Here is a 13,900-nt window from a genome sequence, read left to right as displayed (position 1 = left end):
GTCTTTTAGTCTTGCTGCACTCTACTCTAATGACCTTTACTCTTCTTAGCTCACAGGAAGAGGTTGCAGTGCTTAAAGGCTGTTTCTTAATCCAGGGGTGTTGTTGTTTTTGTTTTGTTTTACAGCTTTATTTATTTTTTTATTTATTAAAGCAGGTTAGTAGCCTATTAATCCAGAAAAGGCCAAAATTCCTACGGAGGCATGTACTGTATGTAGCAAAGGCTACAGGCTTGATCCCCAGTACTCTAGACCAAATTTACACCTGTGACATCTTCTGTGCACACTGCTCCAAACATACGTGTAGTGTAATCAGCGGCACTACAAACAGAGTGCAGCAAGTCAAAGCAGCTTGGCAGGAGATGAAACAAACATTTCCAACGTATTGACAAACACCCTTCCGGTCTTCCTGGAAATCCAAATTTACAACATTGGACCTGAGGATTTAAACTAGGTTGCACATTTGAATGTTTACACTAGTGAAACTCAGTAGAAGGCGCTAAATCCGTCTGACCAGCATTTCTCATGTTGGCTAAGTGTTACTGACCAAATAGCACATGGCAGAAATGGGTTGTTTAAAGTTCATATCTCTTCCTCTTTTGTCCCAGGTGTTGGGTAAGGACCACCCAGATGTGGCCAAGCAACTAAACAACCTGGCCCTGCTGTGTCAGAACCAGGGCAAGTATGAGGAGGTGGAGTACTACTACATGAGAGCCCTGGAGATCTACCAGACCAAACTGGGCCCAGATGACCCCAACGTGGCCAAGACCAAGAACAACTTGGTGAGAAGGAAGGAAGTATTTGTCAATTTGCAGACTAAAAATCAATATCTGCAGATGACAAGTGGCATGAAAATGACAACTCTTTTTAAATTATTTTATTTTAAAAAATAAAAAAAGGAAGAAGAAAAAACTAATTCAGCTTCTCCCAGTCCTGTGAAGCTTCTTGTGTGTTGCTGACATCCCATTGCTGGACCTTACTGCTAACTGCTGAAGAGCGAGCTCTGACTTTGCTCATTCGCAGTGTCATGTTGTTCTTATTGTTTGTGTTTTTCAGGCATCTTGTTACCTGAAGCAGGGCAAGTTCAAGCAGGCAGAGACCCTGTATAAAGAAATCCTAACCCGCGCTCATGAACGGGAGTTTGGCTCTGTTGATGGTACAAAGTGCTCACACACTTTTTATATTTCAGACATTGCAGATAGTAGCTTAAACTTAGAGTAACTTGCATGCATGAACAACTTTATAAGTCTCTCCTTTGAAGTAAAGGTTAACATGTTCAGGCTGCTGTTATTTTAGTGAAGGATGGAGCTGAAAAGAAACAGAAAACAGCACTTCAGAGTCAGGGTGACTTTTCAAAGGTGTCTCTAGCTGCTTATCTGAGTTTGTCAGGACTGATTGTGTGTGTGTTTCTTTGCAGATGAGAACAAACCAATCTGGATGCATGCTGAGGAGAGAGAGGAGCAAAGCAAGGTGAGAGCCTGAAACATATATACAAGTATAATTGTAATTTCTGTTGTGCTTTCTTAATTTTGGGTTTCAGTGTTAAAGACAAAACCTTATAATTGCACAGGATCAAAACACACCAAGTTTGAAAAAAAAAAACTTCTGCATTAAACTTCTCTGAATTCTTTTACCTTATTTAACATGAAATAAGAAAGACTGACTTTACAAAGATTGGATTAGGATATTAAGTCTCAGTAAAAACTGATGATGATGGTCCGAGTCCTTCACTCTCCCATCTAAGAGTTCATTTCATGGTTTAATAGGTTTAGATGTTCTGGGGAAGAAGTACTGATCCAATTATAATCCCACTGCTAACACTTCTCCATGTAAACTAACTACATACAATGTAAGCGGGTTGGTTTCCATCCTTAAATGTCTGATTTATTATATCATATATGCAGATTTCTTAAATCTAAACCAAATTGGTGTTTCACAGGGGAAGCACAAAGACGGTTCACCCTTTGGAGAGTACGGAGGCTGGTACAAAGCCTGTAAAGTCGACAGGTCAGTGTTTTTCCACCGAGTAAATATGGGTGATACTCTCAGCACAGGAAGCAAACTGATAAATGATATATATAAATGTTTACACATAACAAAATGTAGTAAGCAATTAAACCAGCTGTGGCCAACCATCTATAAGACAGTCGTGTTGTTCTTGTTGTTTTATTTTCTTTCGCCAAAACGATTTTCTGTGACATTAAATTTCCACCGGTTGTCGTTTCAGCCCCACGGTTACCACCACCCTGAAAAACCTTGGTGCCCTCTACAGGCGGCAGGGCAAGCTAGAGGCAGCTGGGACCCTGGAGGAAGCTGCGATGCGTTCCAGAAAGCAGGTGTGGCCTCTGGATAATGTGACTAACAACACAGGACTGTAGATATAGAAGCAGATGACTTGTTATCGGTGCTCAGATGAAATGGGTCCGTCGAGCATTTGCGTCACATTAAAAGGCAGAAAATGTGTGAGCTGCTGTGAAATTGGAAGAATGCAATGCACTCAGAATCCTGGAGCGTAGTTTGGTTTCTTTGGTGTTGTTTTTAGCTGCCCCTGATGGTGTTACTTATGAGACTTAATGGAGTCTAAGTCCTGTTTGCTGTTCAAGTTTCACTATATTAGATGCTTACATGTATGTTCTTTTAATCACATGGTTGCAAAATTGTTTTTTCCACCAAACTGAACGTTTAAAAAAGTCTTTAAGATTTCTGTAAATATCAAAACAGCAGTAAAGATAGTCAAAAATGACATTCTGAGATTTCAGAATGGGCAGTGACTTCTTAGGTAGGTGCTTTCCTCTAGCTCCATATTGAAAGTGTGCTTTTTCAAAAATGGTTTAACTGAATTTCTAGTGGTCAGCAAGCTAATTTACCAATAATTAGTTGGATTTTTTTTTCATTTTCTGTCTTCTGCCAGGTTTATTCTGACTGCTAATCAGCAAATCCCAGGTGCTGGGTTTAGAGCAGCAGGCAGTAGAAGTCTATAGATTTAGTATTAATTGGATTGGATGAATTAGCACTTGTTGCTGACAGCTGTACAGTGTATCTGTGTAGGTAAGGCTGTGCTGGAGGTCCGACTAGTACATGGGTTTAGCTTATGCTTAATTGGATTTGTTGAACTAGCATTTATTTATTGTTGTGTGCACACATCAGGGTCTGGACAATGTGCACAAGCAGCGCGTGGCTGAGGTGCTGAGCGAGCCGGAGGCCCGAGAGAAGCAGCGAAGCCGTGAGAGCCTGAATTCTGACACGGTGAAGTATGAGAGCGGGCCAGACGGCGGCGAGGAAGTGAGTATGAGCGTGGAATGGAACGGGGTAAGTACAGTACACAGCCCTCGGCACATTACTGAGAGTTCTCAAACCAGGGACACAGACATGTCGACTTGAAATAACTCCTCTATCTTTCTGGACTGAAGTCATCCACAAAGTCATTTTACTTGTTCAAGTTTCCTCAGCACAGAAACTATAATAAACACAGTTGTTAATGTAAATGCTAAAGTTTGGTCACATTGAGCTGGCTTGGATTGGATTATTTTATTTGCTGTCAATCAAGCCAACTGATGGTTCCCTATAAAGTTATAGTGAGAATGAGGGGCCACTGGAGGCCAGTGAGGGGATTATCTCTTCAATTAGTGGCTTCGGTCATGAAAGGTGAGGTTGTGAGGTTGAGGTTGTTTCTTCATCTATGACTAAAATGTTTGAATGAGGACTTAAATCTTGTCCGACTAGCTCAAAAGGATCAAACTGTACAATGCTACACTGATAATCCTGACTGACAGTCACAGTTACTCTGCTCTCCCGCTTCTTCTTCCTGCTTGTGCGTCGCTGTTACCCTGACTTTGATTAATGAGATCAAGTGAAAAAATGCTCTGCTGGAGCATTCACTTGGCTGGAGCTTAAGTCGTTGGCAGTCGTTGAGTCGTAGCTCTTTGTATAGTTTAGTATAGTATAGTATTTTTCACTAAACTCTCTTTTGTTGTACAGCTTTTCCAACTAATGTCTAAAAAGCTTTAAAAACCCCTCTGGTCACACACATTGATGCCACCTCGCTGCCTCAGCTGCAGACCGACTGTTCTCAATCAGCTGGTACATTTCAGAATATGCAGAATTTTCTCAGCCTGTCCTCACTGCAGTGGCAGAATATGTAGTTATAGGGTCGCTGTAGGCTGCTCACCACCTTATTTCTAAAATGCTGCTCCTGCTGTTGCTTAGAGCTGGCCTGCTCGCATAGCAACAGTAGTCATAGAGCCCAGAACAACCAATCAGCATCTCCTATTGCACCTCTAGTTGTAGTCCTTGCAGGCGGTATGGTGTGACACATAGCTGTGCCTATAAACTGTAGCCTGTCAATGGATTATTAGCACACAGCAGACGATCGCCTGCAGATCTCTGGACCTATTTATATCAGGAAAGGAGCCGGGCTCATCTGGAAAGAACTTTAGCTGGAAGGAAAATCTGACAAGGAGCTTTTGTTTTGTCCTTAAATCTTCTTTGATCAAACAGTAAATGAAGTCAGTATAAATACAACGATCAATCAATCAATCAACTATCGGCCTTTAATTGGATTTGAAGACACACTTTATTGATCCCAAGAGGGAGCTTTCACAGCTTCTACACCAGCACAATTACACAGCCTACGAGTTAGAGAGGATTTACAAAAGTAAATGGAACTTAAATATATAAAGAACTAGAATTTGCAAAAGCACGATGCAAGATTCCAGTAGAAGTATTATTTTGGAAATACTGGGTGTATCCAGTTATTTTCATACACTATTTGTGTATTATTAGCATGCACTTATCTTCTTTTCAAATCTCTAAAATAGCAACATCATTCTGCAGCATACTGAAAATATCAAAATCTTTAAAATGCTGTAATTCCTTTGTATTGCACTTGTATACTATCAGTTGCAATTGGCTCATATTTCTAATATTAGATGGATAAAAACAGATATGTCTGGGGATGTTTATCCTCCACTGCTTCCCTGCAGTTGTCAGAGTACATTTTGTTTTTCATCCTGTCAAACAAATCATCACTTCCACTTCAGCTCTCTCCACAGGCAGCTGTGAAAACCTCTCTCTTCTCACTTAATACAAATGAGTCTGTGACTCATCAGTCTGTTCTGACTCAACATGGGCTCTGTACTGTACTCCTTCTTTGTTGATGTTGGTGATCTGCATGTGTGTACTTGTTTATGTTTCTGATCGTTGCATACGTGTGGTGATCTGCTGCCAGAGAATGTAAAGTGTGACTTTCCCAGCCTTTTGTTCTTTTCCATTTGTTTGCCTTGTTAGCTGCCAGAGAAGATGGGAGAGTTCAGACCGAATAAATGATCAATTCTGATTATCATTAGGTTGACTTGTGTTGCTGCTCCCAGCTATTTTAGTTCATTTTCTGGGATGAAGATAAAAAACACAAAACTAAACATTTAGTTCTGTTACAAAAAAGTTGATCTTTCTGGCTACTCTCACATGTCTCTTTACCTGCACCCCTCTGTTTATTTTGTGGTCACCTAACAAGGTTTAACTTTACTGATATGTGTTGATGAGCTATGTTCCAGACACAGCGTCTCTCTCCACCTGCTTGAGCTGTGTAAGTGCTCCACCTAGTGGCAGAGCCTGCCAGTTGTCCTGCACTCTCACAGCTGTGATAGGTTTAGGTGTCCATTCATAATACTTCTGGAATACATGAGATATGATTCCACAACCGTGTTTTTGTTTGTTTGTTTCTCCGTGTAAATTCACACAAAACACAAACCTTAGAAAGTTTGAAGCTTGGCCTCTCTGCTTTCTTTTTTTTCTTTTCTTCAGATTCTCGCACAAGCTCGATGTTTCAGCCTGCCTTTAGCGCATATAATTCGATTTTTTTTTTTTTAAATTAAAAATATAATTGAACCTGGTGGTGTGGCCTCTGCAGCTCACCTCCTGAAACCAGACGTGTGAATATTCCTGTTTTATAAATGTAGTTTTTTTTTTATGCCATGTGACTGCTGACATTAAAGTTAATTTACATAATTCTTCAAAATAGCTGCCAAAAGAAAAGGCCAGGGGCGCTACCAAGTGGTTACACAGTTGTGAGTTACATTTACAAACAGGTAATTTCATGGTAAAAATATAAATCATCCTAATAACCACACAGAGCATTCAGGCATTTAAGAGTCCACCCTGACATTATCTGTCTGCTGCCTTAATTTAGTTTAGTTTGTTGAGTTTTAGAGGTTTGGGCCTGAGAGTGGACGAGACCCGAGGCCATCTGGAACAAGCTGTGGAAAATGGCCGATGGCCTTGGAGAAGGAATATAATGCGGTCTGGATGGTTTTGTTCTCTCACAAACTAGAGGAGGCTGGAACAGAAGTGTTATTGTAGTTCAGTCCCCCGACTGCACAACCATTATTCTGTTAAAATGATCTTATCCTATCTCATATTTGTGAAAATACAGAAGTATTATTATTTATCTCTTAATTTTTATCTCCTGCTGTGAGTCCTGTGATTTAGAAAGAACAGATTTCATTTGAAAATGGCTACTTAGAGCAATAGACAACATCCAGGGTTTCCCAGGATTTCCCCATGTAAAGTTGGATTGTTGTGAAAATAAAACTGCACATAAAAAATGTTTTATTGCTGCTTTTATGAGAATCTCTATAACACAGAGGTTAGTGACGCAAACACTAGTGGTTACCAATCACGCTGATGTGAGACACAGATCTCCTGAAGGTGTTTTTAACAGGTTTTTTGAGCTTTTTCCCCCAAATCAGAATATTAAAATAATTGCTTCTGATTATGTCACTGTAATGACTGTAACTTAAAGCCCACCCATACTGTGTTGGCTGTCCAGTACAGTGTTGGGTTTTGTTGTATAATCATTTATTGATCTCTGTCTTCCATGTGTTGCACTGGCGGGTGGAGAGACGCTGTGTCTGGTTTGTCTGTTAACCTCTCAGTCTTTGTCCTGTATGCTTCCCTCCTTTCTTCACCCTTCTTTAATTGCTCCTCTGTATCCATATCTCATCTTACTGTCTTTTCCCCTCTCTTTTACTGTTTGCATTTGCGTCTTTCTCTCTTCAATCTGCTCTGTCTGACCGGCAGGCGTAACTCCAGATGCCTTGTAGTGGTTCTAAAAATTGTCTTCTGCATGACGGATGCCTCGCCTCACCTCGCCTCAGCCCCTTCAGCTTTGCAGTTTTCCTTCAGCTCTTTTCTGTGGCGGGATTCTTCACACCGGGTTCAACCACAGCGATAATGTTGCTTTTACACCCCAATCTCAGTTGTTTTTGGGAACAGGAACTGTGTGAAAATGGTTCTGGCAGAAATACGGAGACAGCTTGTGTGTCCGAATCCAACCCTCTGCTTTCTACTTGTGCTAAAGCACTGCGCTAGAATGTGTATCTGCTGCGGGTGGGAGAGGACTGGGGTGATTTTTCTTTATGGCAACAGTAAACTTGTGCTTCATACCTTGATATTTCTCCTTGTCCTTTAACTCTGCTCCTCTGCTTCCTCTCTTTCTGTCACTCTCCTATCTTTAAAATGTGCTTTCGTTTTGCTTGTAGACTTGTTTTTGGAGGAACTTTGAGGGGTGTTTGACACAAAGTTCCTGAACTGAACTCTTCTTTAACTAAAATTATGAACTTTCTTATTTGGTACAAATCTGACCACAAGATCAATTAAAGTTTCATCTTTAAATTTCATGTCATTAAAATCAAAGCAAAAAGTGGATGTCCAAAAGAGATGACCAAATATGTGCTCATGTGCTATATTTAGTTTTAAAGTGGAGCAAAATTTTGGTCCGAACTTTTCTTTGTGATTAAAAAGAGATCAATGAAGTGTTGCTGAACAGGTCCATCGATTTTAAAGGCCAGGGTCACGCAGAATGACTGCAAAATGCAACAAGAATGTGCGTGTTTGTATCCAGTGGATCTTTATCTTAAACAGTGAACCAAACTAAACAGCAAAACAGGGGGAAAAGCAGTAGCAGTGCCGCTGTGCAACAAATTGTAAACTGTGTTTGAGGTCTAAAAATGACAGATTGTGGTTTAAAAAACACAGGAAAAACAACAACTTCCTGCTGTGTGAACATGACATCCTGTGTTCAACCCAGGTGCAAATGATTGATTTAAACCTCAAACTTCATTAGGCTAAAAAAATTAAAACATTTCAGCACTACAATACTGGCAAAGGCATTCACAGGAGCAAAAGTGATGACATTTTGTTGATGTCGTGGTCAGATGAGCCAAAAACAACAACAAAAAAGGTCTGAGAAGGCTTGAGGTCCATGTTAAAGCCTCCTTCCTCTTCTCTCTCTGTAGAGGTTAGAAGCTTCTCATCTCTCTTTTATCATCCGCGCAATTTAATTCAACATTAGCTTTTAGAATCCGTAGTGATAACTGAAAACGTCTCATGTGGTAGTCACGTAACACGCTGTAAAAAACATCGACTTTACTCGTCAGCATGATCAGGAGCACCGCTGATTGTGGCTCTGTAGGTTTGTGCTCCTGTTTAGAGTTTAGTCTTTGCTGTGTCACTCTGCTGTCTCATCGTTTGCACTGATATCAGACAAAAACATGTTGTGATGTCAATAAGAGGACACATAAAGGTGATTGGAGTTAATGTGCAGTGGGCTTACATGGTTAAGTCTCGGGGAGAAACGCTGCAACAGTTCAAGTTTTCCACTTGTCAGGTTGGGTCTTGAAAAAAGTGAAGCTTTTGGCCGATACAGAGCCTAAACCTTGTGTGTTCTCTCTGTTTACCTTCTGTATATCTGTGTATATAGTTGTCAGGGTTGGTGTGAGGGGGGGGGTTACAGAGAATCTGCTGTATAAAAGCATTATTGTTGCATTTGCTGAAAGTTTAGGAATTTAATTAGTCTCCTCGTCAGTCTGATCTCACCTCCTGCTACTAATCTTCTGCGTGTGCTGTCCTGTTTGTGCATCTTTCTTAACTTCTAATAAAACTTAAACTCTTTGCTCACCTGAACCTGTGCCTGTCGCCTCTTTGTGTGTTCCTTCTCTTTTCCGTGTGTGTGTCATCATAACTGAGTGAGCTCTAAACCCGTCCTGCTCAGATACAGCAGCAGTGGAAGGAAGAACAATCACCATATCCACAGTCCAGTAAATGGAATCTTTTATGTCATTGTTTAAATCAGATAATGGATGTTCTGCAGATTTGAAAACTCAATTCTGAAAAAATGCATATTTAAATTTAATCTCCCAGAAGCTCAGAGGGTAGGTTTATGTCAGAAATCAATAGCATATTATATTCTTCATTTGATTTCTGAGGTATGTTTGGGTGATGCTTAACTGTCTCTCTAGCTAGTTACAGATCAACTTTTTTCCCCCATATTTTAGGTGTGCTCTAGTTTTTAAAGGTAAAAGTCACGTTGATGTGAAAAATTCAGTTTATTTGGAGAATGAATTGGTTCTCCATGACTACTTTGACAACTCATGGCAGTAACAGCTTTTAAACTTTGACATACTTTTCTTTAATAAAAAAAACCAAACCAATCAGAAGTTTAAGCAAACATTAAAAATCATTGGAACTAGTTAATTCATATTTTGGATCAGTTTTTCAATTATTATTGTAATTTATTTCTACATTTTTACAAAAATGGAGTTCTGCCAGGACTAGGAAGTAACTGACCTATTTTGGCTTCACCACTCTGATCCTACCATGTTGCTGGATATGATGACAATGGTTAATGGCAAAATTGAAGGCATCCAAGTTGGAAAAAATATGAAATTATGTTTTTTTTTTTAAATCTATGTATAGCCTTTTGAGTCGCTCTCTCCCACACAAGACGCTGCCCTATTCCTCAGTCAAACTTCTGATTCATTATTATTATTCAACAACACATGTTGAAAGGAAGTGGTGCAGGTGAGAAACTAGCAGGTCCAATAAAGTGCATCCAGTTTAACAGTCAGAGATCAAAGCTGTGCTGAGACTAAATCAGGGGTGGGCAACTCCAGGCCTCAAGGGCCGGTGTCCCTGCAGGTTTTAGATGTGTCCTTGATCCAACAGCTGATTTAAATGGCTAAATTAGCTGTCTTGAAGTTCTCCAGAGGCCTGGTAACAAACTAATCATGTGATTCAGGTGTGTTGACCCAAGGTGAGATCTAAAACCTGCAGGACACCGGCCCTCGAGGCCTGGATTGCCCACCCCTGGACTAAATGAAGATGAAATGTCAGAGGTGTTATCTTTCTCACACTAAAGATCTCTTCGTGTAATGTCATTTTTGATTTTGGGGCCATCTACAGCCATAGCTGACACCTTAAAAATGGTGCCACTAAATTATGCAGTGTGACTTCTCCAGAGCCACTCTGTGTAGCCTTTCACATTTGAAAAGATGAGAATAATGTATAACAGAATACACCAGCTGATGGTGCCACAGTTTAGGGGTAGAAGTCTCTCAGAATGAGATGCAGTGTAACAAAATAAATACAGTCTTGTTTAGTGCACGGAGCATTATTTTTGAAGTACAAGCCACACATGACGCATTAAGCATCTCTGCTGGTTTGTAATGAGTGTGCTGCTTTACTGCATCATGTAAGCACATGAAATTTTGCACGAGACAAGCAAATGCAGTCCAGTACAGCAGCTCAAGATGCTAATTGTAATACAAACAGACTAATGATTACAAGGTGTGTAAAACTAAATGTAGCAGAGCTGTTCTATTGGACTCCTTTAATCACACAGTGATCTACTGAGTGTTTGTGTGAATATATTAGCATATACCAGTGTGCAGATAGGGTGTGAGTATGTGTAGCCTAGATTTGGACAGTTTTAATTATTAAGTCATGTCAGTAGTAAGATGCACAGACTTCTCTCGATTAAAGCACAGTAGCAGAAAATGTGTTTGAGGCAGTAATGAGAGTGTACGCTGGTTTGATGCTAATCTACATTCTGTGTCTGCACTCTTCTAAATATGTTGGATAGCGGTGTGTATGAGTGACTCTGTGACGTGTCCCACCAGGATGGCTCCGGCTCTCTGAAGAGGAGCGGATCCTTCAGTAAACTACGAGCGTCAATCCGCCGCAGCAGCGAGAAACTCGTTCGCAAGCTGAAAGGCGGCGGCTCGTCCCGAGACAGCGAGCCCAAAAACCCCGGGTAACTATCAACTCCACCCAGACACCTGCCCCACCCCGCTACAGGTTGACTCACCCTTTGCACTGGAGGCCTGGAGGATCAAGCCGGCCCTCCATCATGCAGCACGGCAGTTGGTGTACTAACCAAAAACAAAGAAGGGATTCACTGTACTTTGCTGGTGGTGAAATGGTGGAAAGCTGTGTTTGCACATGGAGCGATGGAGGAGCTTTTTCTGGCACATACGCATCAGCTTTTTTTCCCATTGCATTTGTTTGCACTGCGATGCATTCAACCTTTTCTTTACAGTTCATGGTTTGGTCATTGGCAACAGTAGGTGCTTTGTTTCCTTTATGTAAGGAAATATTACATAAAAAAGAGACAGTATTTTAAGAAAATGCAGAATTATAGTAAGTGTATGATTTTATATTTTTAAAATTTTAAAACACAAGTGTTATTTCATGGGGAGAAATCCAAATTACGGAAAAGGTATGTATTTAAAAAAAATTTTTAAATATTAAGAGGAAAAAATATATCTTGTGAAAAATGTATTTTTATAAAAAAAAAAAGGTTTTAATGTTCTGCGTTAAGAGATGCAGGAAAAGTATTAATATGTTAAGAAAAAAAATTTATGTCATAAAATGGTCTAATATTTACAACAAATAGTTACAACAACATACATGTTTTTATACTCGCCACATGTCCAAAAACAATCCAGCCAAACATTTACATTGTTGATTTGTGCCTGACATCTCACGCAGGCTTCATGACAACTGAATATTTGCGTACTTGCACAGGTGTAAACAAGGGCTTCCATTTTTGGCGGAAGGAGTTGGAATACACACACCTGACTGTTGTCTGGCACAGTGGAGTCTAAAGTCTGGCTGTGGACCACAGTTATTCACATGTGTACTTGCTGCTGGGGTTAAAATGTATTCTGTTAAACCTTCACATAAACAGTTCTTCATCTGAACGACTTCCACTGTCAGGAAAAACCACCACCGCTTATTTACTCCCCCACTGAAAAGTGGAGTTTACGGTCTGTTTACTTCACGTGACAGGAAACTTCAAAATTATGTGGAATTTGAAAGCGACTGGAGGTGAAGGTCAGAATGGGTTTACGTATATTTTATTACTGCATTCAGAACAACAAGGTGATGACATGAATAACTTCAGACATTTAAATGTCGAATGTATAACAGAGTATAAAAGTTGCACTTTTTCTTTCTGAATTTGAATCTCTGAATGATGCTTTTAGAACACCTCTGTTGTCCTGACCAAACCTGAACTTTGTTAAACGAGAGAACCAAAGGGAACTAACTGATGAAATGGGAAAATAATACTCGCATTCACATGCTATGACAGGACATGTGAAAGAGCATTTGCAATGAAACTACTAATGTCTGCTTTTGAACTGCCTTTATGCTTGTTATGCTGGCGGGATTTGTTTGTTTGTTTGTTTGTTTGTTTTAACCACTAATAGTTACACCTATTTATTGCATTTTGTGGCTCTGGATTGTTTTCTTTTTTTTCTCAACTGAAATACGTTTGAGTTTCATGTAGCTTTGGAATTTTATTTTCTTCACTTTCTTTGAATTTTATTTTGAAAAGCAACCTGTCTGCATGGCTCTTCCTGTGTAGAGTACCATGTTGATTTTATTTTATTTATGAATAAATGTTTTTTCCTTCCATTCGAATGCCTACTTGCATGCTTCATCTGTGTGCTCTTTTTTCCTTTTTTTTCTTTTGGTGCTGCTCTTCTCTGTGGCTCATGAGGATGATGGACATGACAACCGTCATGACAACCGTCATGTCCATCATCACTATGACTGATAGGTTCTCAGTAAATCACTGCAGAAATGTCCATGCTAACTGCTGTACAGTGTTTAACTAAATTATTTAAAAACAATTGCAAGTTTTTAGTTTGTACAAAAAAATGGAGCAAAAGACAAAACTGAGGATGTTGCAATTTCATGATATTCATCGAGAGAGTATCTGCAGGTTCACAGTGGGGTATTTTCTGTTGTGCTATGACTTGCTACCTTGCATAGGGAAACCTTGAGAAACAGTATAATGTGTTATGCCTGCAGCTGGTCATATCTTTATGAAGGTCAGCTGCTCCTCGGGCTCTGTCCATACTAGTGCAGGAAAACTAGACTAGACTAGATGTATAGCTATCTGTTGAAACATATACAATGACTGCTGACTTGAGATGACACATGTTACACTGCAGCAGTAGTTATGGCTGTGCTTTGGTTCTCACAATTCCAGCTGTTACACATCTGTCATAGAAGTGTTGCAAATTCAGACAGACTTACAGCTGAGCGTTTCTGCAGCACCGTCACCCTGCAACACAGCGAGCTCCAGTCAGTCAGGCAAAGCAGGTACAGCTGTGCTCACAACCAGCACTAGCATACAGTCAGAAAACAGATGTATTAGCATTAAATGCACATCATCAGTGTATTCAGACAAAATGAAGGTTATCAGAACTCAAGTGCTTCATAGATGCTTTGACCAGTATTCTGTTCATTCCCAGTATATTTCTCATAAAAGTGAAGTTTTCTCTCTGCCAGTCCTACTGTAGAGGTGTAGAAGATCTTGAGAGTAACACATTTTGTGTATTTTGACCTAAACGAAGTTTTGACAATGGCAGCTTAAATAAAGACCGGAAACAAGGGGTGGGAGAAATTGGTATGACTGGCAACAAAGTGAAGGAGCTCATACTGGTGAGTTAAGGATATTGCATAGAAATAATAGGCAAAATACATTCAGCACCCACTGGCACACGTACGCACACACAACAACCCACACTTTACACACACTTTGTCTGAGCTTGTT

General features: G+C 40.0%; 1 protein-coding gene across 1 annotated transcript in view; it reads left to right on the top strand.

Annotated features, from left to right (window-relative positions):
- Positions 1 to 13,900, top strand: part of klc1a (kinesin light chain 1a) — a 29,776-nt gene that overhangs the window by 12,142 nt on the left and 3,734 nt on the right. Inside the window, exons 5-11 of the mRNA XM_005728704.1 lie at positions 606 to 779; positions 1,054 to 1,153; positions 1,415 to 1,467; positions 1,937 to 2,004; positions 2,225 to 2,333; positions 3,145 to 3,306; positions 10,953 to 11,086. Coding sequence (XP_005728761.1) covers positions 606 to 779; positions 1,054 to 1,153; positions 1,415 to 1,467; positions 1,937 to 2,004; positions 2,225 to 2,333; positions 3,145 to 3,306; positions 10,953 to 11,086 — 800 coding nt within the window. The remainder of the gene's footprint in view (positions 1 to 605; positions 780 to 1,053; positions 1,154 to 1,414; positions 1,468 to 1,936; positions 2,005 to 2,224; positions 2,334 to 3,144; positions 3,307 to 10,952; positions 11,087 to 13,900) is intronic.

This window comes from Pundamilia nyererei, unplaced genomic scaffold, assembly GCF_000239375.1.
Source record: "Pundamilia nyererei isolate P.nyererei 1_Seehausen unplaced genomic scaffold, PunNye1.0 scaffold00029, whole genome shotgun sequence".
In the NCBI taxonomy this organism is placed as follows: Eukaryota; Metazoa; Chordata; class Actinopteri; order Cichliformes; family Cichlidae; genus Pundamilia; species Pundamilia nyererei.
This window is presented reverse-complemented; position numbering and strand designations above follow the sequence as displayed.